This window comes from Drechmeria coniospora, chromosome 02, assembly GCF_001625195.1.
Source record: "Drechmeria coniospora strain ARSEF 6962 chromosome 02, whole genome shotgun sequence".
NCBI classification, from domain to species: domain Eukaryota; kingdom Fungi; phylum Ascomycota; class Sordariomycetes; order Hypocreales; family Ophiocordycipitaceae; genus Drechmeria; species Drechmeria coniospora.
The window spans coordinates 3,842,703-3,867,512 of NC_054390.1; the positions used below are offsets into that span (position 1 = coordinate 3,842,703).

General features: G+C 60.1%; 6 protein-coding genes across 6 annotated transcripts; 2 read left to right on the forward strand and 4 right to left on the reverse strand.

Annotated features, from left to right (window-relative positions):
• Positions 1 to 1,002: 1,002 nt before the first annotated feature.
• DCS_04184 (aquaporin-2) lies at positions 1,003 to 2,233 on the reverse strand (the record flags this gene model as incomplete). Its single annotated transcript, XM_040801496.1, has 2 exons — positions 1,003 to 1,716; positions 1,916 to 2,233. 2 exons carry the CDS (start codon positions 2,231 to 2,233, stop codon positions 1,003 to 1,005), a joined length of 1,032 nt encoding a protein of 343 aa, XP_040656529.1.
• A 304-nt stretch (positions 2,234 to 2,537) lies between these two features.
• DCS_04185 (uncharacterized protein) lies at positions 2,538 to 2,792 on the forward strand (the record flags this gene model as incomplete). The annotated part of the gene is made up of 1 exon (XM_040801497.1): positions 2,538 to 2,792. One exon carries the CDS (start codon positions 2,538 to 2,540, stop codon positions 2,790 to 2,792), a length of 255 nt encoding a protein of 84 aa, XP_040656530.1.
• A 3,840-nt stretch (positions 2,793 to 6,632) lies between these two features.
• DCS_04186 (uncharacterized protein) lies at positions 6,633 to 7,307 on the forward strand (the record flags this gene model as incomplete). The annotated part of the gene is made up of 1 exon (XM_040801498.1): positions 6,633 to 7,307. The coding sequence occupies one exon, from the start codon at positions 6,633 to 6,635 to the stop codon at positions 7,305 to 7,307; it is 675 nt and encodes a 224-aa protein (XP_040656531.1).
• A 1,659-nt stretch (positions 7,308 to 8,966) lies between these two features.
• On the reverse strand, positions 8,967 to 10,331 carry DCS_04187 (uncharacterized protein; the record flags this gene model as incomplete). The annotated part of the gene is made up of 1 exon (XM_040801499.1): positions 8,967 to 10,331. The coding sequence occupies one exon, from the start codon at positions 10,329 to 10,331 to the stop codon at positions 8,967 to 8,969; it is 1,365 nt and encodes a 454-aa protein (XP_040656532.1).
• Positions 10,332 to 19,930: 9,599 nt separating this feature from the next.
• On the reverse strand, positions 19,931 to 20,386 carry DCS_04188 (uncharacterized protein; the record flags this gene model as incomplete). The annotated part of the gene is made up of 1 exon (XM_040801500.1): positions 19,931 to 20,386. The coding sequence occupies one exon, from the start codon at positions 20,384 to 20,386 to the stop codon at positions 19,931 to 19,933; it is 456 nt and encodes a 151-aa protein (XP_040656533.1).
• Positions 20,387 to 22,292: 1,906 nt separating this feature from the next.
• Positions 22,293 to 24,172, reverse strand: DCS_04189 (uncharacterized protein; the record flags this gene model as incomplete). The annotated part of the gene is made up of 3 exons (XM_040801501.1): positions 22,293 to 23,450; positions 23,530 to 23,812; positions 23,889 to 24,172. The coding sequence occupies 3 exons, from the start codon at positions 24,170 to 24,172 to the stop codon at positions 22,293 to 22,295; spliced, it is 1,725 nt and encodes a 574-aa protein (XP_040656534.1).
• Positions 24,173 to 24,810: the final 638 nt, after the last annotated feature.

Consider the following 24,810-nt stretch of genomic DNA (forward strand, 5'->3'; position numbering starts at 1 on the left):
GGAATATAAAATCCGGGAACTGGCACCTAGGAACAGACTGGCCTCTGGGAACGGACGGGCATCTGGCATTGGTGTCGAGTCGACAACGGTTGATTCCATCACGCCTCGCGCTCGCTGTCCTCGGCAACGCCAACCCGTCGTATTCTCCGCCCACTCGTATTCATCCTTTCTCACTTCACCATTCATCCCCGCCACGTATTCGGCGACCTGCTCGTATCGTCTTCCCCTTGTTGGCAAGCAAAGGCACGTGGGTCCCAACTCGGTCCCAACGGCCGGCGTCTGTGGAGCCCGACGCCGGGACTCTCCGTCGGTCCCCGACAGTTTCTCCATGTGGCAGTACGTTTCCGGCCATGCAATCTTGCATCTGCCGCGCATGACAGGAACATAACATTGCACGCCTTCCACTGGTGACCAACTGGTCGTACCATTGATCGAACACTCACCAGCCGACGGGTGCCCATCTCGATCGAGTCCGGCTTGTTGGACTCGGGTCCGTCGATAGCTGCATCTCTGCGGCACCAGCAATCACGACAACGGCCAGACGGCGTGGGTTGATTCGCTTTGGCTCCATACACTTGGATCGCGCAACGACACTTGGCCAACATGCACGTTGGCGGAACGCGTACTGTTCTCTCCTTTGACCTTTGAATTAAAAATTACGTCATGTGCTCTGCACAATCGTATGGTAACTACATGTTGTACTTACTCTTTCTTACTTGGTCTTTGCGTGTCGCCGATAGCTGATGCGTGATCCGAATCCATCGGATTCCATCCACACTACCATCACATCACCATCATCGGTTCGTCAGCTGATGCCGGCCCCTCGACGACTGCCTCCGCTGCTCGCTCGGAGCTCCTTTCCTCCTCGGCGGCTGCCCTCGGTGGGGTTGGAGGCCTCCTGCTTTCGCTATGCAAACGAATGACTGATACTCCCCCCCGACCCCGACCCTCGGCCCACGCATCTCTTTCCTTCCCGGCGTCGGCCTCGGCGCCAGGCTGGCCTTACTTTTTCGAAGCGGCGCCTTCCGCTCTGTCGGCGGCGGGGGCGGCGCTGCTCTGATTCTCGGCCGACGCGCGATCGACGGTGCTCGGCGAGCTCTCGCTCGGCCCGGCATCCGAGTTGCTCGGCCCATCTGCTGACGTCGTCGTCTCCCTCCGTCCCATGTCGGGCGCCGTCGGTGACGCAAGTGTCGTCACGTCGCTCGGCATCGAACGGTGGCCGTTCGGCTTCCGCGCGGCGTTGCCCGGCCCGACGTGGACAATCTTGGCCCTGTTACCCTTCTCGACGTCGTCGGCCGCGTCCTGACCCGGGTTGGCGGTCGCGTAGTCGAGCCACTTGAGCAGGCTGTAGGCGCCCCAGGCCAGGAAGGAGCCCATGAAGGGCCCGACCCAGTAGATCCACTGGTAGGTGGTGAAGTCCCCGGTGACGACGCAGGGGCCAAATGACCGGGCAGGATTGATGCCGGTGCCGGTGAAGTTGGTGCCGCAGAGGTGAGCGATGAAGACCGCGATGCCGATGCCGATCGGGGCCAGGAACGTCGCTCGGTGCTTCTCGACGGCGAGGAAGTAGACGGTCAGCACGAGCTGCGAGGTGAGGAACATCTCGATGAAGAGACCGCGGACGACGCTCGTCCCGTTGGAGAGCGTGTCGGCGACGAGGAGGGGACCCGGCAGGAGCCCGTCAGCGACGGCGGCGGCGGCGATGCCCGCGACAATCTGCGTCACGAAGATTACGATGGCCCGGACGGGCTTGCAGGCGCGAACCAGGGCGAGGCCGAGCGTCACCTGTCGTCGCACCGACCGTCAGCATGTTTCCATCAACGAAGGGGCGGGCAAGGTGGGAGGGGTGGGTTCGAGGGGAGCAGCTCGATGCAACGTTCGCATCGAGTCCGTCTCCCGCCTCGGTTGTACGTACGGCTGGGTTGAACATGCCGCCGGTGACGCGGAAGAAGATCCACACATTGACGGCGACGGACGAGCCAAAGGACGAGGCGATGTAGAGCAGCGTGGCCGGGAACAAGGGCGCGTCCGTGTTGCCCGGGTAGTTTTGGTCCAGCGCCGCCTGGGTGCCGATGAAGGCGAGGAGCAGGAACATGAAGGTTCCGCAGAACTCGCCGACGATGACGGTGAGGCCATTCCGGTAGGCGCTGGGGAGAACCTGATCCGCCTTGTTCGCCTTCACCTTCTTCCTCACGGCCAGGATGGACTTGAGGTGGAAATTTATCTTTGGCATGGTCGATGGAGTGCCTGGCCGGCTGCCTTTTTTTTTCTATCCTGTTGTCCTCTTGGAAGCGAGTCGAGAGTGTTGCGATGGAGAGAGACGAGCAGGTGGTTGCGCGATGCGGAAAGGGTCTCGGACGTGTGTGACCAGGGTTTCGAGGAAGCGGTAGATATACTTTATGAGCTATCGATCAGCTCCCGAAGGCCCCCGGCAATTTGGTAGGAATAGCCTTCAGCTGGGTATCCGGAAGCGTACTAGGATTCTTGGGGAGGCGCCGTTGGCGTGCAAGCCTCCGACGCATCACTTTTTGCCCAGAATGGCTTGCCAGTCTGCCGAAGGCATCCCGGTCCGCCCCCGGCGCTGTCTGGTTTCGTCGTCTGCTCCGACGGCGGGAAAGGTTGAGCAGGACGGCGGCATCGAGCTGGCTCGTGGATGGTGGATGGGATCTGACGTCAGACACCGGCGCGAGTGTCGTCAAGCGTCAGGATTCGAGCGTCGAGCGTCGATCGTCGAGCGGACCATGTCCTTGACCACGGCTTCGAGCGACCACGGCGGTGGGCCCCAGGGATGAGGAGGTTCTCGGCCAGCGAGCAACGAGTGCTATCGATGAATAGTTTCCAGCGGAGGCTCCCATCACCTGGAGTGGTTCCCCTTCCCCCCCTCCCCCCCCCCCCCCTCCCTGTCGACTCCATCATGGATGGCAGCTCCCCTCGACACTGACGGGGCCGCGGCCGAGGCTTAAGCGGAGGGCATCGTGGGAGCAATCGGCCTCTCATCTTTGTCGGACCGCTGCTTCCTTCCCACTGCGGCTTGGGCGTCGACTCCGAAAAATCCGACGATGAGCGGCGGCCAAGATCTGCTTCATCCACGCCACCAAGCCGTGCTGGAGGAGGTGGTGGTGCCAGGCTAACGCTGGAAGCAAAGTATGGTGCCTTGCCCGTGCGGCACCCGTTGCGGCCGACCGTTCCTTTCTCCATCCGGCTGCTCGTTAGGCAGCCGCTGGTGACCCTCGTCCGTGCCTCGCCTGTCCCACGGGGCCGCTGCGTTCCACACGCGAGCTTGGCGTCGATTCGACCGAACGGCCAGGGCGCAACGGCCAGGTTGGCAGGTCTACCCCAAAGTCAATTTTCAGCCCGGCCAGCATGGTCGGTGGGAGGCTTGAATTCTAAAGGGTGCAGAGGCTGCGGGCCAACAGCCGCTCTCCTTTTCGAGTGCCATTCCGGCCGACGACGATTGGAGGGCGGCCCGGCTGGCATGGGCACATGCTGTCCTGCGGGGGGCTCGTTCATGACTTGGACGAGTCGTGCGGGCGTGGGACGGTTGAATCGAAGCGAAGAGGAGCCGTCCGAGCGGACGACGCCACCGCGGGCGAAGTTGATGCTTTCATGGGCCGGCATGCCACTTGGGGAGGTCAAGGGAGGTCGAGGGAGTGTCGAGGAAGGATTCGATCCAATCAAGTGGGAGGGCCAGGGTCGACTCGACGGCAAGCCTCCCTTGCGCCGTCATCGATTTCTGAACGGCAGGGCGAACGGGGAAAGGGTGGGCGGGCGGTTGCGCTGGAGTCGAGGGAACCGGCCGTGGGAGTCGAGTGAAACAGACGACGAATGACGGCAATGCATCGCCCGTAGACGAGCATCGGATGGAGGGGGTGAGGGCGGCAAGGACAGCGTGTGCAGCAGGCGGCGTGTGAGGTCACGGGGCGGTGGCGGCCCTTGCCGGATGCAGCACCGTACAGTAAGTATACCGCCGCAGACACTGTACAGCGCACCGGCAGCACAAGTTCGACGCAGCATTACGGCAGTAATTACGAGCACAGCGTGGCTACAAGTATGGGTGCCTGAGGTGCACAGCAATCGGCCCTCATCCATCCAGTGTCGGCTCAACCGCAAGCAATAAGTAAATAAGTAAGTGTACACACAAGAGCTTGCTTGCACTTGCAAACAAGCACACTTGCACCCATAGCACCCCGTTCATGTACATGCACTTGGTACTCGAACGGTAGATTTACTACCGTAAAAACACATGCAAGTACACCTGCTCCGCACATACTGTGCCGTGTTCGCGCTGCTCCTACTTGACGAAGGTGGCGGGCGGCCACTCCGTACTCGTATTCGGCATCACAAGTGTCCGGGTACTCGGTGCTTGCAACGCGGACAAACATGTACTTGTAGGATGTATCTGGAAAACATATTCATACCATCGTATGGTCCGTCGTGGCAAACGAGCACCACAGTGCGGCGTCAGAGGCCAACGTGATGTGGATGATAGGCGTCGTTGGCGGGGCAAGGCGACCGTGTCCAAACGACGTGGGCTCGTCGGCCTAATGATAAGCCGCAGCGTTTAGCCAAAGCCCATCCTGATTTTTCCACAGTATGGGTTCATGGTTGCCATTCGTCGGGAGTGCCGTGACTCGATGCTGCGTGCGCAGCGGTGGCCACTATTACTTCATTTCGGACGTTGGCGACGGGGACAGGGAGGGATGCGATGGGCGCTGCGACGCAAGCGAGTACAGGTACAGTAGTGTGGCAACGGTGTCGATTCAGTGTGTACTTACCCACCTACCTAGTAAATTCCTACTAAGGTAAGGTACCTTTAGTACTAGGTACTAGTACGGAGTACCTAGTGGTGACTGTACCCCTCAGCTCGCCACCTGAAAGTACGGCGTACCTCGATGGATGAGTTCATTCGTGCCACTACGGCGGCAGTAAGGGCACCGAAGTACAAGGGCAACCATCTGGTGTCAGTAATTCGTGGCAAGTACGGGCACCTTTCAGTTCCCACACCTACACTACTCGTACAGCCTACAGGGCACTACGAATACTAGTATACTGTGCAATTGCGCCGGAGTCGGTTCCGAGCTGGTGATGTTCATTCGCATCGTGCTGCGCTCAGTAACAGCTAGGCTCGTTCGTGGGTTCGCAGTTCTGACTTGCACTAGCAAACAAGCCCACAACCACCCCACGAGTGCTGCAAGTACTGTAAGTACAGGGGTCCAAGGACAGTACTCTGCACCTAGTCATTTAAATTAGTCCAAGCCATGTACAACTACATGTACAGCACTGCGCAGGTGTTAAGTTACAGCACAGCGCTCCGTATGTACTTACTGTACTAGGTACCTAGTAGATGTCTGCGGTACGTGCGGATACACCTGCAGTGCATCGGTACCCGGGAACCACACTTACAGTACATGTACTGTAACTACTAGGTACTAACCTAGTAATTACCTACAGTAGTAATACCTATTAGTTACTACTTACACCCAAGTAGGAGCGTACAGTACAAGCACAAGCGGGTACATTCCACCCGCACTACAAGTACGGAGTACTCTGTACACAAAGAACCGTATGGGTACGCCCAGGTACTCCAAAGTACGAGGAGCAATCGTACCTGGTACACCGCGGTGTGTGAATGTACGCACTTGAGTTAGCGAGTACATACATGTAGGTAGGTGTGTTCATACCGCTCCTCAGGACTGGCATGTACGCGCGGTTGGTTGGGTGATGCGTTCTAGACGGAGCACTCATGTCCTACTTGAGCATGGTACCAGCATTACTTGAGTATATGTACCAAGCACTTGTGCACGCACAAGCTTGTGCACGCACACGCACAAAGGCCGGCTACCAGGTTCTTGAACATGGACCCCGTGAGCCTGCCCTCCGCCTCCGACACCTACTTGGTTGCCTCTACCAACATTCAGCACAAACCCTCACGAAATGCACAGCTAGAGAGGGGTACTCGCCATGTGCCTGAACAGTGCAGGTTCATCTGTCTGGAAGGAATAGTCTCGGCAGCCAGGCGATGGTGATGATTTGCAGCGTCTCCTGCCCCGTACCTCGCAGGTATCGGGTACCTCGAGTCGTTGTACTTGCGTGCTTGTAGGTGTACTTGCAGGTACCGTGCTGCCTGCACATGCGCAGGTACACCTACAGTATGTAAGTAATACATGGTCGTCCTTCACGAACCAGCCATTCTTGGTTAGCGCATGCGGCGTGGGGCGGCGGAAGACGGCCGACCCGACCGGATCGATGCTCGTCCCAGCCGCCTTCGTCCATGGCCGTGCCGATCAGCTGGCCAAGGTCGCCAATGGGGACGGTTACGGACGCCGCCAAGGCCAGCAAAGTCTTGGACGAGCCCATCTTGGTTCCTACGCACATGCGCATGCATGAAGCGCATGGCCACATGCACCTGCTGGCCGTTAGGGTTACGTACTTGCAGACATGCTCCGCCGTTACGCTGCAGGTGTCGCCGCATCGTGCATCGCATGCATGCCTGCATGCGATCCAGATCGACCGTCGTACGCTTCGGCCGATGCACCCATGGCCGTGACTGTGCCCGCATGCGGCAGGCGGCAGGCGTGATGCGGCTTGGCGGCTGTCATGATTCGAATCCTTCTCTCGTTTCTTCTGGAACCATGCCGACATCGGGCGCGCGACGGTCCCGAGTCGTCATGCTGCTTATTGGCATCCTCGGCCACCCACCTGACGCGACGTCTGGCGGCCGACATTGGACTGGCAGTATCGTCGTCGTCGTCCGTCCGTCGTCTTATTCTGCTTCTTCGGACCCGTCGTCTGGCCAGTACGGCGTCGTCCAAGTCGAGCTGGTTCGTGTGACGGCACATGGCGGTAGTTTCCTTCGGTTCCATTGCCGCACCGACGAGGGAGAGCTTCCGACGCCATGCGGTTGCGTGGGCCCGCGTTCGCTGACGGACGGCGACGGGACCATGGCGGCGGTGTCGGCGGGTGGCCTTGCGTCACCGTCCCCGATGCGGTCAATAATTTGTGGCCGGGAAGCAGGGCCGACGCAACCAGTCTTCGCCACGGCAGAGCGGTGCCTCGACCTCTGCACCCACCGAGGTTCGGACGACAACGAGTCGTCCCCTGCGATCCGGTACCTGTCAAGTGCCGGCGCGCCCACCGGCAATCGAGCAGCCAAGGTCAACTGTGCCGGAAGCCACCCGACCCGAGGCCGCAACCGGAGCCTGGGCTCGACCAGGGAGCCACAGCCCAAGAACCCGGTAGCGCTGTGCGTTCGAGAACGGCCCGAGACAAATCGCACTGGCCAAGTGTCGGAAGCCAGGTGTCCGTGATCCCGGATCCCTGCACGCGGACGACGGCCGGCACGCTGGTGGACGGAGCGGCGCACCCGCACGATGCTGCAAGGACTCCCAGGGGCTTCGACCGAAGTTGAGTTGGCGTGAGCATCATGGCGAGACGTTCCTTTCGTCTCCCTACTTCGCACCACGTGCGCGTAGGTGTATGGATAGGAAGAGGCAATGATTCATGCTGCCATGGCATCCTGGGCCGGCCTGTCTGTCTGTCACTGCGATGAATGGTCGATCGAGGCAGCAAGCTGGCCTGTCCAAGTCTGCGTGTGCACGTGCCCGAACATTATCTGTATATCTGCTTAGTAAGCAAATACCTGCACATGCAGATGCCCACGACACGCACCCAAGTACATACTACTGTATACTCTCCACGACGTGTAACGCAAACGTCTGATATCTTTGCCTTTTTTTCATCTTCTTCAAATGCCAACAGATTTCTTTGCCCTTTTTTTAATCATATTCTTCGAATGCCAACTGCTCTTGACATATAGCACAAACGTCTGCCGTTCTAGATTTCTTTGCCCATTTTATTATCATCTTCGAATGCCAACAGATTTCTTTGCCCTTTTTTTATCTTATTCTTCGAATGCCAACGGCCCCCTCTCCGACGACCTTGCCGCCTTCGACTGGGGATGGTATGACCAGGACGGAGTACGGATATGACTCGGTACATACCGCATTCCGCCGTGGCCGGTGGGATTACGGACTTCTTGGCCTTGACCAGATGGAAGTACCTGGTACTTGATCGTGGTACCTTGTTGCTTGCTGAACGCAAGTACTGTATACTTGCATATGCGTTGCACCTTTGTGCCAAGGAAGCCAGTGATATGGTGCCATGATTCATTCACACTTGCAAGTTGTACTTAGTTGCACACGTACTTGGAAGTCGTACACTTACTTGCATTGCTCCGTACTGTACGGAGACTATCGATGGAATAGCTGAGTGGTAATGCGGGAAACGCACACTACGGCATCCTCGCAGGTGCAGCTACGTGGAAGCAAGTTGGTAATACGCGGCAGGCCCACCATCGCCCATGTCCTCCACCACTGCTCATCACCACGACGAGCTCGACGGTTGTCATCATCCCTACTCCGTATTCACCATCCAACTTCCCTGCTCGTGCCGTCGCCTCTTTGCCCTTTGCCGCCCTTATCCACGAGCCGCAACAAAAGCCGAAACAACGCATCGTACGAGCGGCCTTCATCGACCGAACCTCGACTGACCCTCCTTTCTCGTCTCATGCGCCCGCGCCCACGCCCTCTCGTGATTCAACGGCGCGCAGTCAAGGAAACACGGGGTCCTCGTTGCCCTGGGCGAGGAGGTGTGAAGCCAGCGGCACGGGCGACTGGGGCCAAAGCGGCCTCGGCTGCCACTTGTTTCGATCCACTGGTAATACCAAAGGGCCATCTTGGCACCCGCCTTCACGGGAACACCGACCCCGATGTGACTCCTCGTAGCATTTGTGTTTGGCCAAATTCTGCTTGGCTTTGCTCATTCATGGCTACCTCGGCAATCGAAATGAATGCAAGCAATGACGTCGACGGGAGCGGCTCCAACGCCGACAAGTCATCAGGACGGGCCGGCAAGTAAATACTGGCCATGGTTCGTCATCTCGGCTCGACCAGGAATTCGTTCGTCTCCTACACACAAAACTTGCGATCCAACATTCTCAGCGCCCTCGCATCCTCGCTGACGCCGATCGTCTCCGACGCGAGGCTTGGCGCCCCTGCCCCCTTGGCCCTCGGGCTGCTGCTGGCGCTGCCGTGGCTGCCGGCGCCGACGCTGCCGCACTCGCTACTCGACGGCGTCGGGTGCAGCAGCGCCGACAGGCTCGTCCGGCCGCCGCCGCCCACCGGCAGCCTCTCCACCGGCGGCAGCTTGGGCGGGCTGACGCTGAGGTGTCGCGTCGGCGGCGTCGCCATGGAGCCGTGCGACGACGCGTAGGCTCCCTGCGTCACCGTATTCAGCGCGGGGAGGGGTCCGAGGGACCTTTGTGACCATTCGCCGCCAGCCTGCGCCTCGGCCGCGGCCGCCGATGCCATCGACGGCAGCTCCGTCTGCGCCGCTCCGTCGTACCATGCCGGCAGGGGCGTTCCGTGGGAGGAACGTCGGGTTTGGAGCGGCGCCATCGGCCCCGGCGCCTGGCTGTGCAGCGGCGTCAGGGAGCCGCGGTCGTAGGCGGGAGGCGTGGCGTGCGGGTAGCCGTTGGGGTACGCGGGAGCTTGGGACGGCGGCGGAGCGTGCGACGAGTGAGGATGCGGTAGCTGGTGGACGCTGGGCGGATACGGAGCCTGGGCGAACTGGCCGTACGGCGGCGTCACGGCCGGCGAGGGAGGCCACGCGTAACCGGTCTGGCCAAAGTGAGGGGGGTACGGCTGCGGGTGGTGACCGTGAGCGTGGCCGGGCGGCATCATGTACGGCTGCTGCATGGGCGTCCGCGTGAGCGCCGGCGTCTGGATCGTCTCGCCGAGATTGGATTCCGGGTACATGCCCTTTGGGGGCGAGATTCCGCGCAGCGACGGGTCTGAGCTCGGCTGGGGCAGGTCGGGCTGGCCGGGTTGGGGCCGTGAGTAGTACGAGATGAGGTGGAGGTGCTGGCCGGTCGACGTGGTGATGCTGAAGGACTGCTTCATGAGGCCGTCGGCCTTGTAGCGGTACCCTTCGGGCTCGCCGTCGTCGTGGTCGTCGTCGCTACCGCGGCCCGAGTCGGGCGTCTTGCCGGCGCCTCGCCTGCTGCTGCCGAAACCGCCGCCCCGCTTGCCCTCCATCTCGCGGTAGGTCAGGAAGCTGCCGGAGACGCGGCTGGCGCTCCACGACTTGCCGTCGGTCCATCTCCGCATGCCGGCTTCTCGCTCATCCCAGACGAAGACGGAGCCGGAGCGGATCGACTGCCTCTCCTTCTCCGACAGCCGACGCTGCACCCGGGGCAGCAAACCCAGACGGCAGGCTTCAAACAGCTTGATGGCGTCGGCCGGAGTCCGCACGTAACCATGGTACGTCTCCATCTTGACGGCACTGATGGAATCCGTTTTGAACGCGTTTTCCGTACCTGCTTTCGCAGGACGTACTTGACATGGAGGAGGAAGAGGGGAATGGCCCAGTCCGGGAGAAACAGCCGAGTTCACTCAAGTCGGGGACGAGACTTGGGTGCGAGCAAGGCCGGAGGAGGATGGCGTTCGGCCGGGTCCAGCCAAGATGGCAGAGTCTGTCGGCGAGGAGGATCCGCTGCGGTTTCACATCAGCGCCGGGTCGAATGGGAGGTTGAGATTTGGACAAGGTGGAGGAGGAGTGAGCGTAGCGAGCTCGGGGCGGGCATGGCCGGACTGCTCGACACGAAGCATACACTTGCACACTTGGGCTCGAGCAGGACGTTGGGATCGGAGGGTGAGAGGCCGGCCGGTCAAGTCTAGTTGAAGACAGGTGGATGCCACCACGGCTACGGCCAGGTTCGCACCCATCTCCCAGGTGGCATCCTTCCATCGAGAATGTCGAGAAGACGGCTCGCGGCGACGGAGAAGCCAGGCAGCTCGTTTGCAAAGGGCCGTCCGTCCGTCCGTCTGTCCGTCCGTCCGTCCGTCCCCCCCGCCCCGCCCCGCTCGCCGGATTCCCCTCACCATCCGGTGGTGGAAAAACTGCCGCTTGGCAACAGGACAGCCAGAAGGTCCCGGAGCCAATCGATGCCGTCGTCGCCGACGCGGGTGCTCGGATCGGGCGAGCGACGGCGGGCTGGTTAGGCGAGAGTCGGCCACGGTACAGGCTCTCCAAACAGCAAAGAATGCATCGACGAGCACCCAAGGTCTGCACACTGGCGCAGCACCGAGTCGGCATCGGAAGCAGATGGCGGCATCGCGAGATGAGCCAACGGGTAGGGGGGACCGCGGGAGTACTCGCTCGTACGCGTGGCCGAGCCCGGCAGCTCCGTGCACGGCGGCAACAAGGCCGACTTCGGATCGGGGGCATCGACGGGATACTCGTAGGTAGGGGAGGCAGTGCGGCGGGCGAAGGAGAGCTTCAGGGTTGCGTCAAGAGCGAGGGTGACGTACCTCGATCTCGCGTGATGCCGTCGGACGGTGGGAGAGGCTCGGTCCGAGGGGACGATGGGACCTTTGTTATCGGCAGCAACGCTGTAGAATGAAGCGGTCGGTCAACGGCGGTCAATGGGATCGAAAATCGAAAGTCGACAGTGGTAGGGGTCGGAGGTCGAGAGGGAAGGGTAGCCAAGGCTGGGGTTGCGAAAATGGGCAACAGAATGGAGAGGTTATGTACAAGTATGAATGGGTAGATGAGAGAATGAATAATACGCTTAAGTCGGCGCCGCGAAGCCGACTTGAGGGGGGGTGGCATCAGCAAGGGGGAGGGGGGGCGGCACTAGCGTACGTACCAAGCAGCCCACTCGCACCTGTGCGGCACCGTACAGTACTTGCGGAAGTACAGTACAAGTACGCCAGCCGGTAAGTACATGGAGGGGCCTGCGCACTTGCTGGTATAAGTACAGTAAGTATACTTGAATAGAGAAGTAAGCACAAGTACAGCTACATGTACAGTGCTCGGTCCATGTGCAAGTACAAGCAATTAATGGTGCACGCAGATCGAGAATGTGGGAAGAAGCCAAGTGGTGGTGGTGCAGGCTCGAGCCGTTTACATGTACTCCGTACGGATACGGCGTATCTACCAGCACATGCACCTACCTTGCACTGTGCAAGGCCCATCCATATTGGCTTCAAGGCCCTCATCTTCGCTCTCCGTATGCGTCCCCGTAAGTAAACCTACAGCCACCGGATGGCCATTCCAAAAAGGTCAAGCATTCGGCAATGCCGCCGTACGCTACCTCGCACCCTCCGCAACGACTCGTCGGCAGCCTGCGTCCACGCGGCGGCGGCGGCTGTGGTCTTGTGCGAGGGCTGACGGGCGCAAGGGAGAAGCAGAGCGGACGACGCAGAGGTGGGCGGCCGCACGACAGAGGGAGCGCCTGCGGCACGGAGTACATGCAAGTGCATTGCGTGCGAGCAGGTAGGTGTACTTACATACAGTACATGTACAACTGCAGCTACAAGAATAGAGCACCGGAGAGCACGGACTCGTCGTAAGCATAGGGGGGGCAAGGTTAAAACTCAAGATTAAAAAGAACAAACAGAGGTGAGTTTAGTCGATACGGACCAGACCAGGTGAGTTTAGTTGATACGAACAAGCCAAGGCACGACGAAGACGCAACTGTTGGCACTTGGCCGTACTCCCTTTGCCGTCCAAAGTACGCGTACTCGCCGTAATCCTGTACATGTGCAGGTACGTACGTATCTCCGTAAGCCCGAAGGAAGCAAAAGGAAGGAAAGGCTGTCGTGTTGCGTCATCAGGGCCGCCTGCACCGTTGAAAGAGGGAAGGTGCACTGGGTGTTAGCGGAGCCGATTCGGAGGACAGCAGGCACGAGTGGCCGTACCTGCACGGTACCGTCAGTGCCTAGGGAGGGCGGTGGGATGGGCAGTTGCGTTGCCGAGAGGCCGAGCCAAGACCCGAACGGGGCAACAGCCGGCCACGGTGCGGTGCCAGCGAGGACTCGATTACCTGCACAGTGGAAGGGTTGGACCTGCCCATGGTTGGCGCCGTCACGAGCACGACAAGGTCCGTACGGGCCGGCCTAGCGCAGGCGAAGTTGGGTGGACGTAACGGCCGTGGATTGGGGGGAGAGAGGGGAGGCTTCAACGTGCGTCTCCGGAGGGCATACTGCCCGTCCATGCGGGCATCACACTGTCCGCCGTCCTTGTACGCATCACCAGTGCGTTCGAGCGCGCCGCGTGGCGAGGCAAGTGCTTGCAGGCGTGCATGAATGCTCGAGGCGGGCGTTGCGCGTCGAGCAGGGCATGGTTCCGCCCTCGGTGCGGTGGGTGCGTGGCAGACACCGGCGAGCACGAGGGCCAAGATCAAACGGACGGCGGCAACGCCACGGTGGCAGAAATAAGGTGATGGATTCGCCCTAAGCTTATTTTCAACCGTCGAAGACAGAACGTCGTGTCACCGGCCCACGCTCGTCCAGGCTTAACGGGGACGCACCGTGCGCAAGCGATTTGCCTGCCTGTCAGCATCCTCCGTCGGGTCGAGCGGCCCTCTCGCCGCTCATCGTCCCGCCGGCCCCATTCCAGCGGCAACCGACTCCTCAACGAGAGGCGGGCGGCGGCGGGGGGGGGCTCAGCAATCACTGGCACCACGGGCCACCGACAAGGGCGCGGCCGGCCACGGAGAGCGCGTCGTCGGTCGTGCATCGCCATCACGGAGCCACGTCTGCCAAAGGGAGCGCTGCACACTCGGCGGATGAGAACAGGCACCCACGAGGGAGTGGGTTCAGCGGAGTCGGTCCTCCAAGTACGCGCTGCAAGTTGGTGCCAGGACCGGCTGGTGTTGGGGGTAATTACGTAGTACCTACCTAGTATCTAGGGGTACGTATCCAGGACGGGTAATAGGGGTACGTTGCCTTATCTAGGACAGGTGGGTGTACTTACGGAGCACCGTACGGAGTACGTTACATGTAGTCGGTTGTACGGAGTACGGGCACTCGCACGCACTGTACTTACCTGTCCGGGACGGGTACGTTCCGTGCTGGGCAGCGCAGCACCACCACCAGGCTGCGCATGCGTCGTTCTTGTTTGCTGCGTCAAGGTCATCGTCGTGGGAATGGTCGCACGCCTCCTGGGTATGTCGGCAAGTCCTCGTGCCCGCGGATGGGGTCGCCATCCCTGCTCCACAGTGCCGCCCCCCGTCGGCGACGGTGTTCCAGCCCCAACTGAGGGCCCCGGCGCGGCGCCAATGGAGCGCCGTGAAAGTCTTCGCCACGGCCGCGATACACGTGTCTTTCTGAGGAGGCAGCACGCTAGGGGCGCCTTGTCGCAGCACCAAGTGCCGTGGCTCCCGAGACTCGCCATCGGTCGCGGTTCGTGCCACGAACGACGGTGAGTTTCCGAACTCGGTCGAGGACTCTAACCGTCATAACCTTGACGGTGGCGCACTAGGGGGCAGTTGGCATTTGTGACGAATAGATGCGCTGCGTGTGCACATGCAGTCCGCGCTGGACCACTAGGCGAGCCCATGTACCGCACAGTCGCCGTCAAGCCCGGGCGGAACCTGCAACTGTTTGCAGTCGTTCAGTGCACCCCATGGCAAGTACAGCAGGCACCACGCACCAAGAAGCACCACCAAACACCACCAAACACCACCAAGCACCACCAAGCACCACCAAGAACCAGGTGGGTGTCTGCGTACCGTAGGGTACACATGCCCGCCGTCCTGGATTGGTACGCAAGGTGCTCGCATTTGCCTGGTTAGCGATGCCGATGCCATTGTCTCGGTTCCCGCACCGCTCCATGGACAACTAAGTACTTGTGCTCACGCACACGCACACGCACACGCACACACGCAAAAACACAAACAATACACAAAAATGCACACAAAAATATGCACAAAACAGTACCGCGCTTCCAAGGGGGTGCATCCATGTGACGCAGCAAACTCTCCTCTGCGACTCTGCGAGAGCCCGAGCCAGCATGCTCCTTGCACGGACGGCAAGCATCGTCGTGTGTCGTGTTCACAAAGGAAACCGTCTTTCCTTTGACTTTGTGCCTCGGCGCGGAATGCTCATTCATTCATCCCAGCCCGTACCCGCGACCGCTTCCGATGAGGCTTGCGGCTGTCGGCCATCGATCGCCCTGGCAGGCGGACGGCACGCACAGGTCCTCGCATGCTGGCACCGTGCCTGGGCTCTGTGCAAGCAAATGCTCCTCCGTCAATGTGCCCCGACGAGCGGTCGCACGCATGCGGGCGGCATGGGCAGCACGGCCGTTGCTTGATGCCGTCGACGAACCTCGCACGCTCGCAGCGCCCTGCCACCTACGGGGCCGCGGACGGGGGACGCTGTACCCTCGCGAGCCAGCCGTGCCAACCTTCGCTTCCTTGGGCGGCGTGGCCCACGGCCCACTCTTGCTTCGGCACCGGCACGGCAACGTTGATCATTCCGACCGTCGTCGTCCACCCGTCCATGATGAATCGTCGTCGAGGGCCGGGTGACGGACGGCCAAGCCAGGGCGATGACGTCCTTGCCGAGCCGGCTCCGGCCTGGCTCGTGCCACCCCCCTCCCCCGTCGCGGTCAATGAGCGACCCTCTTCCGCGCAGCAGCCGTCGCCGTGCGTCGACAGGTGCAGAGTTCAACGAGAGGAGTGCAAACCTACCGACTTACTCTCACGCCCATGCTTTCGCCAAAACCTCTGCGTGCGCACACCCGCCTATGTGCAGGCCGCAGCGCCGAGTAGAACGAGGGATGCGCACGCGGGAATGACGACGCAATGGAAATCGGCACCCGAGCCACGGAGGGGAGGAGACGGTGGAAAGGATAATCGGCTGGCGAGGGGTCCGGCTGATGATTCGTTTCGTCAGGCAACCATGCCCGTTGGTCGGGGAGAGAGGGAGTGAGTCACGACGCCACGCTCTCCTGGAGGTCTTGTCGCTCTCCGACTTGCGAGATGCGTACCAAGCTGCATGTGCGGGCACTCGCAGCACAGCACACATGGCGTATGGGTGGACGAGCACGCACACCTACTTACATGGACACCTAAGTACTTAGTTGTACTTGCTGCACTGCACACCTGCATATGTACACCTGCATGTACGAGCAGCAGTGCCTGTGCGGCAAGGTATTCCGCTCGTCATCGGACCCTTGGCAGCTGGCGATGGCCGATGGGCATCCCGGTACGGTGCATGCGCCAAGCCACCAACCGCAGCGCGCAGATCCAGGGTCCGCCTTATTCGGGAGCCAACCAGCCCGTTGGATGCGTAGGCACCGCCGACTTCATCTCGACTTGCCGCGCCATTGATCCCCTCGACGTCGTGGCAGCAGCAGGCGTGCATGCGGAGCGCGGGTGCGAACTCGTCGACGGCGGGCGTACTCGCGCGGGTGCAGCAGCGTTCGCCTTGGGGCGCAGGAGGGCGGAAAATGACGACTTGCGGAGGTGCGGATGCACCGTGGAGATTGCCATACGACTCCACATGTTCAAAGGGAAGTGGGAAGGGTGGAGGCGAGGAAAGGGGGTGGAGGGGTGCGCTGAGCAAAAGGCGCACTCGTACGTTCGAACACGTACACCTACTGTACATGTACAGCACTTGTACTTGCACCTAAGTAAGTACAACAACCTACAGTAAGTACAACCACATGTACAGCACATGCAAGCATAAGCGTACATGTACTCCGTATGTACTCCGTATGTACTCCGTACTTATTGCGGAGTGCAGTACGTGCAAGTGTACTCCGCGCTGCACCCCAAATCGTACTTGCAGGTGTATTACGGTACACGTTCTGTGCAGTACTGTAGCTGTACACTTGCTCAAGTACACGCACGGACCGAGGGCCTGCAAGTACTGGGCAGGTACGGAGCACTCCGCACTTGCTTGCAAGTACTTGCGTTGGCACTGTGCATGTACAGTCCGCCAACGGCAAATAAGCGTACTTACGCGTCCATTCGTGCTTGCGGCTAACTCGGCCAGTCATCGTCCCACAAGGATTCGTCGGCTTTTAAGCATGAATTTAAGCGTTGCAGGGCAATGGCCTTGGCACGGATACCCATTCCGGCTGGAACGAAAGGGCGAGGGCGTCGGCGCCGCCATCATCGACACGGTTCAAGCGCGTGCAGGACCTTGCTTGCACTGTAAGGGCATGCGAGGAACGCAAGTGTATTGCGCATCACGAGTACTGCCACGGAGCGATGCCAGTGCACCTGTGTCTGTAGGCAGGTGCAAGTGTAAGTAGGTGTGGCATGTACCCGAGCCGAGCACTTCATACCGTCATGCTCATGTGTGCTCCTTGGGCGTACGAGCGGTGCTGTACTGTAGGTGCATGTGCTCCGCCGTCGGTGCCGATTGATTGCCTCCATCGTCCCACTCTGCGGCGCCTGGCGTCCTTTGCGACCACTCGACGACGGGCGAGATCATGTCGAGCCCACCCCATCTCATCACACCCTGTGCGCCACCGTGCTTGGCTCATCACGCAGCTCCGTGTTACAGCTGCGGAAAGATTAAGGTGGACGGATGTCGCAGCCAAGGGAAAGCTTGGCGTTTGCGAGATGCCGTCCCAGCCGACTTGGCCCACAGCGGGGCCCTGCTCGTCCCACGACGCTGGACGGGGTACGTACAGTACATGCATGGAGCGAACAGTACTTATGTAAGTACAACCACATGTACTGTACTTAAGTACTGTACTTAGAATGTAGGTGTAAGTACTAAGGTGTGCGCATGTGCAGTGCTTGCGAGGAGGGAGTGCAAGTACACGTTAATTAATAGTACTTTTGACCAAGAATACAGCTACCACTGCCAGTACGGAGTAATGGCTATACTTGCATGTGCACTAGCAAGTTCCATATGTGTGCACTGCACAACTACGACCCCGTAACTCCATACCACTACTTGTACACCTAAGTACTACAAGTACCCTACGAGGTGCTTGCTTAAGGTATACTTGCGCATGCCTGTACTCTGTACAACAATGCTTGTACAAATAGGTGTTCTTGTACTCCGTACGGAGTACTCAAGTATGTACGAAAGTCCCGTGCCGATACTCTGTGCAGAGTTCAGGGTGGACACAAGCAAGCACTACATGTACATGTACCTCCTTGCGTACTTACACGTAAGTACTCTGTGGGGAGTCACTTGCCGCAAGTCCAAGTACGCAAATAGCCATTACCAACGCACCGTAAGTAAGTACTGTACGTACCACGAAGCACAGCGTACAGTGAGTGCAGTAATACCTTCGTGCAGCATACAGTCCAGCGTGTACTGTAAGTAAGGATGTGCTGCTACTGTGCTGCACCCACACGTGCCGACGTACCACACTCGAGGAATACACCTACAGTATGGAGTACGGAGTACTTACTGGCAGTAATACTTACTTGCGCATCGCTGGGTATGTGCGTGGCTGGCTTGGAAGGGCGGAGAGCATTTCGTCCACCTGCTTGCCGGCGTGGCTGCTCCTATTTCCGCATAGTTTGTCGTAAGCTTTTGAACGTACGATTCCTCTTCCGCACCCACGCCTACAGACGGTACGCACACGACTGGCCTACGGGATTGGCATTGTACAGCACTCCATAATGCCTCGTACGTACATGTACTGCAAGTATATGCACCGGCACAGTATTATGTTGCCTGTGCCGAGTGCCTCGTACCAGGACGAGCATGGCATGAGCCAGCAGGCAATGCTGCCAGTACCTTGAGCATACAAGTACACACACCGACCTGAGCAGCATGTAATACTCCTATGCCACCTTACACATGCGCAAGTACCTCGTGTGGGTAGTGGCAAGTACATAAAGTGCGTGAGTACGGAGCAGCGGCACAATCCTTTCAAGCCAAGGTACTCCGTACAACTCCTACCAACATGTACTTACAAGTCCTACCACCCTGGAGTAATTAATACATGTAATATTCCTTACAAGTTCTGCTGCGGACTGCTTCGCACACGCCCTTACTAGGTACTCAATTAAGTACATGCACTTACAGTAATTACATGTAATACAACTACAGCACACCCAAGTACGAACTCACACGTAAAGTACAGCAAGTAGGTACACTCGTGTGCACGGAAAAGTACTGTACATGTATTAATGCTCTGCACGTGATTTGATTTACTTGATGCAGAGCATTGCACCTTCTCGTGCGGCGTGCTCGCAGTGCTTACGTTTACAGTACCGTCCACTGCTTACGTGTACAGTACCGCCGTCCGACACCTACTGCTCTGAGAACAACCTCTTTGCTTCACCACCAGCACGAGCACGAGCATGGATGCCGCCACGAATGGCAGCCTTCTTGCTTGCCGAACCGACTCACCCGTACTTGGGCGAGCGCCTGCTGGGCTCCGCAAGTACACGCCGTGCGTGCCCGTGCCGCACGAGACGAAACGAAGCCCCCGGGCGGCCACTTGCTCCAGTGCTGGAGAGGCAGCTTGGCCGTCCCCGACAGTCGACTTTGCCCGTTCCCCGAGGACTTGGCTGCCGCTCCCTCGTCTCGCCGCCAAACAGGGCTCCGCGCCGGCGGGACGTTCGGGACGGACGCTCTGGCCTTGGCGAGTCCGAGGGCCAACGAATGGCCGGCCGATGGCGTCGGCGAGGGAGCGAGGCCCGACGGGAACAAGCTCGGCGCACCTTTGCCTTTCGCCCGTGCAGCCGGTGGGCAGGGTGCGGCTTACCATTTCCTGCCTGCACGAGTGCTTGGGAGAACGAGACGATGCGGCGAGCAGGTCCGGCGCCGTCGCCTCCGACTGCCGTCGAATGGGCGGATGCAGCGCGATTCCCACAGGCGCCGCCCCCGCCGCCCCCATGGCCGTGGCCATGACCATCGCCATCATGCAGGCATCGTATCGGTTGCCCCCCTCTGCTCCTTGTTGTACATGGAGGTTCGATGCTAAGTATTCGTCCGAGGTAAATGCCTGCAGTGCCCGTACGGCCCTGAGCATGTCACGTGTCACGCAGTCTGAAGCATTTTTTATAATCAAAAGATTTGTTCTACCATTTTGTCCAATGGGTAATCTATGCTTTCATGGCGCCCGCGCCCTGGAGAGCAAACCCACATGGCCGTCATTTTCAGTCAATCGTCATGCCGCACACACGGGGGTTTTTAGCACATATGGGGTCGTCGCTTCGGCCGTTCCATTGGTTGTTGCCTGAGGCGCTGTCATTACCGCCATCGTCCGCTTTGCTGCTGGTTTGTTGGCCGCTGGTTTGTTGGCCGCTGGTCTGTTGGCCGCTGGTCTGTTGGCCGCCGCTCTGTTGGCCGTAGTTCCATTGGCCATAGTTCCTTTGGCCGTAGTTCCCTTGGTTGTAGTTCCTTTGGCGGTACTGCCCTCGGTTGCCGTATCTTAGGTTGCCGTACCCTCGGTTGCCGTACCCTTGGTTTCCGTAGCCGTACCCTTGGTTGCTGGGCTGACCATAGCCATTGGCCGGATAGCCATATGACTGCCTCTTTTCGTGCTGTTCTGCAGATGCAGCAAGCCCCAGTCCAGCCAGGACGGCAACGAGAGTGGTGACAGAGGCACGCATAATGTAAATGTAGAATTTGAATGTAAATGCAAATGTAGAAAGTAAATGTGTAAACGGATGTAGTCGGCCAAAGTTATTTTTTCTCCCTCGTCGTCGGGGTGCTCTGACGTAGATATATATATACACGATTCGTGGAAGCATTTCCTACAGCATGGCGTATTGGAACAAGAGGCACTGATTCTGAAATGGCTATACCTGCAACGTGCTTCATTCAAAACTTTGCAAGATACTCGCTCCAAGTGCCCCTCGACTGCCTTGGTCAATGCATCCCCGCCAAATCTTCAGGGGCTCCGTCAAGGTGAAACATGAAACATAGCGCCGCCTCCCCACTCGATGCTTCACCATCCTGCCAGACGACCCAAACCTGCTTGCTTGGCCTTGCCCGTCTCTTTCTCTGCGACGCAACGCTTGCTCGCTCCGTCCAAGCAGCGGCCGCGCCCGCTCGCCCACTCTCTTGCTGCACGACGCCTGCCCCGTCGGTGAGCAGACGCGAACCGGAGACGAAGTGGCATCGCACTCGATGCGTCGTGCTTCCCGTCTCCCCCGTCTCGTGCGCCTATCGGTCGTGACGGAACCTCCATGCTTCGCGTCCTTCTTCGCCTCCTCGTCGTCCCATCTCCCCTTTCGCCGAGACGCTCTCGCCGGCCGGCCGGCCGCATCCGTGAGTCGCCGAGGCCTGGCTCCGCTCTCCAGATGCCGCGACCGAGGCGGATGCTCGAGGGCGCTGCGAACGAGCATGAGCGTGGACTGACTGCTGGAAAGTGCCGGCATCCATCGAGCCGGTCGGCATCTGTTCGTGCCCGCATGCCGACCTGGCCACACGCCGCCGATCATGACAAGCCGTCACTGGCCGTGGGGAAGTGGCCTCGAGCGATGCTCCATTCTGCATCGGCAGATGGTCGGGGAAAAAGACTCGGCCTCCTCCTTGTCCAGCCGCCCTCACGGCACCGCCCAGGAGAGGTCTCCGTCTTGTCGGTTGATGTTCGAATTGGTGCAAAGTTCGCACGCAGAAGCGGGAGAGCAGCAGCGTAGATTGACGAAGCCGCACGTGAAGTGCGGCAAGGCTCTGCAGAGGTGGCTGGTGCGTGTCCACCCAAATACTCGAATGGATGGTGTGTATTGTGGCTGTGCGGGTAGGTAGGTTCCTATATTTTCTACTCCGCCGCACTGGCAGTCATGGTCCTGCTCGTCATGTCTGTCATCTGCAGAACGCGACGTGTCCTCCTGGTCGCGTAAGCTCATGGCCGGTGTAATGGCACGCTTGCCGACGTCGACGACGGCAAGCGACCCGAGCAGCAGAAGACGCCAGAATGACGACGAGTGCGGCCGACGACGTCCCGCTCTCCAACCCCCATCGTACAGATCCTGCTGGCTTGCCGTCCAGCCGGGGCAGGTGGCCAGCACCAACCCGCCTCGCACCTCGCATCGTGCAGTACTGGAGACGAGGGCTTCGTCAGGCGTCATCCGCGTCGATGCACGAGGCCAGTGCGGGCCGTGACGAGTAAATGTCAACTTCGCCGAGTGGCCGCCAACGACGTGCGGTGCGACGAGCCGTCCCGACTCCAGCGCCGTCCCCATCTCGCCGCGCCTGGGTCCGACGCTTCTCGGCAGCCAGCCGCCCGTCGTCGCCTCGCGTCCAAGCCTTTCGGCGTCCGCCTGAGCGTCCGACGACGCAGATTCCGAAACATGATCCAGACGCTCGCCTCGGCCCCGACGGAGAGTGCCTCCTCGCCGCCGCTCCCCGTCGCACGGCGACATCTTCCATCGGCCGACCGACCAAGGCGGCGGGCGGGTGGTGGGCGCGGCGTGAAAAACACTCGTTAGCCGTGCCGAGACGTCGGCTCCACGAGGCAGGCAATGTGGCCGAGGCGCCGTCCGTGGCCGCCGTCCTGTCGTGCGACGCCGGCTAGCAGTCGCACCGCTCGTGGTGCCGAGGAAACGGAACGACGTCGCGAACGTTGGGCACCCCCGTCAGGTAGCTCAGCAAGCGGTCGAAGCCGAGCCCGAAGCCGCCGTGGGGCGGGCACCCCCAACGCCGCAGGTCGAGGTACCACCTCATGCCGTCCTTGCCTGCCGCCTTTCCGCCCCCGCCGCCGCCGCCCACCGGGAGGCCGTGCAGCCTCATGTTGTCTTCGAGCTTCGCCAGCCGGTGCTCGCGCATCGATCCGCCCGCGAGCTCGCCGACGCTCGGGACGATGAGGTCAAAGCAGTCCACCGTCTCTCCTTCGCCCGGCGACGAGGCCGATTGGCGCATGTAAAAGGCTTTGATCGCCCGAGGGTACTGTGTGATGAAGACTGGCAAGTAGGCCTTCCGTTCCTTGTCGTAGCCGACCTCGTCGGCCAAGAACCGTTCGTGCTCCGACTGCAGGCCGCTCCCCCATGCCGGTTCGTGGTCGAACCGGTGACCAGCGCGCCGCAGCCTTTCCACGGCCTCGCCGTAGCTGATTCGGGGCCATCGGCTCGCCGTCCCCAGGCCTCTCCATCGCCGCTCGAGCTCCTTCCCGTCGGCGAGGTCGGCAAAGGCCAGCCGTTCCGACGGCTCGCGAGAGTCCACCCTGTTCCGCTCCAGCTCGTTGGCCGCCCGCAGTCCCTTGAGCCCTCGCACGACAAAGTTCAGCATGCTCTGCACGAGATCCATCACCTCGTCCATGTCGCGCACGAAACTCATCTCCGCCTCGAGCATGTAGAACTCGCTCAGGTGTCGCGACGTGTCGCTCCGCTCGGCGCGGAACGTGGGCGAGAGGGTCCAGACGTTGCCCAGGGCCTGCGCCAAGGCCTCGAGGTGAAGCTGGGTCGAGACGGTCAGGTACTTTGCGTCGCGGAAGAAGTCGTCGGCACCGCCCGCCTTGACGGTGAAGGCCTCGCCGGCGCCTTCGCAGTCCGATGACGTGATAAGGGGCGGGTGTGTTTGTTGAAACTTCTCCTCGAAGAAGAAGCGGGTGAGAAGAGCGGTTGCGTCTGAGCGGAGGCGCAGGAGCGTCGAGTTGAGAGGCGTTCGTGGGCGAAGATGGGGCATCCACCGAAGGCTCTCGGGCGTTTGGTACTTGTTTTGAATCGGGTACGTCTGGGGAGAAGCAAGTCAGAGCCCGCCGGACGGGGGCGCGGAGAGCAGCCGCCATGACGGCAAGCGAAGGCAGTCTCACCTGGGGGTCGGACGTGCCCAGAATCTCCACCTCGCTGACCTGCAGCTCGCTTGCCGCCGTCGTTGCCGTCGTCGTCGTTGTCGTCGTCGTCGTCGTCGCCTCTCCGGCTTTGGCTGCGCTCGATCCGTCCACGGCAGCCGTCCGGCCTTGCTGATCGACCGTCCCGGCTGTCCAGGCCGGTGCGCGGGAGCTTTGGCCTCGTGAGACGGTCGTCTGCGCATCCGGCGGGCGCCTCGCGTTGAACCAGGTTCCTTTTAGACGAACCGCGGCGCCAGGTCTCATCCTGGCCGTCGGTCAGTCAAGGTCGGACGGCGTGGGAAAGAGTGTCCCGATGGCACAGACGAGAGCAGGCTACTGACTCGGAGGACAACTCTTTGCCGACAACCGCTTGCACCGGTCTCATGGAAGAACCGTCGGTGATGTCGACGAAGCGGACACCCGCGCTCTTCCGAACCGACCGCACCCAACCGTGCACCTCCACGTCGGCCACATTGACGCCCGGCTGCCACGCCTTGAGGTCGGCCACCGTCTTGATGGACGGGTCCGACGGAAATCCGGGAGGTATGCGCACGGAATAGGATCTGGAGACCACCACGGGTAGAGGTTGGCCTAGGCGGATGCGCCGTCTCGGAGCTCCGAACATGGCGGGAGGCGAAGTGGCCGGTTGCTGGCCATGCACAGGGGGGCAGATAACGGCTTCCAACTCGTCAAGACTAGGTCCTACGAGCCATCGGCGTACTGTTCGCGGACGGTGCTTCTGTCGGCGAGTGAGAATATGTCCGTGTGGGAAGTGCGGCCGACAAGATGTCGCTTACCAGCTCCTTCCCGTGGCGAGAAACGATTTCAGGTACGGATGCGAATCAGTCTAGCGTAAATTCCCAGGTACAAGTTTGTTTCGAGTGGAGTTTGGTTCGACAAACTGATACAAGTACTTAATAACTACGGAGTACAGCACTCCGTCCTCCGTAAGTAATTAAAATTAATACAGTAATTATTATTATTAGTCAAGATGGGGAGGGAAGGCTACAAGTGGATTAAGGAAAACCCGCGACCGCGCCACCAAAGCTTTGGGTTGGTACTCCGTACAGTACTTACTTACTTACAGTATAGTACAGCTGCAGGTACTGCGCTCGGTACGTACAGTAGTTGTACAGTACTGTACTGTGCTCCGTACCGTGGGTACATATACGCCTATCACGTACCTGAGTCCAGTGCATGTACAAGTACAAGTACTCCGTACGGAGTAAGTATTTGTAGATGTACTGTAAGTAAGGAGCACCA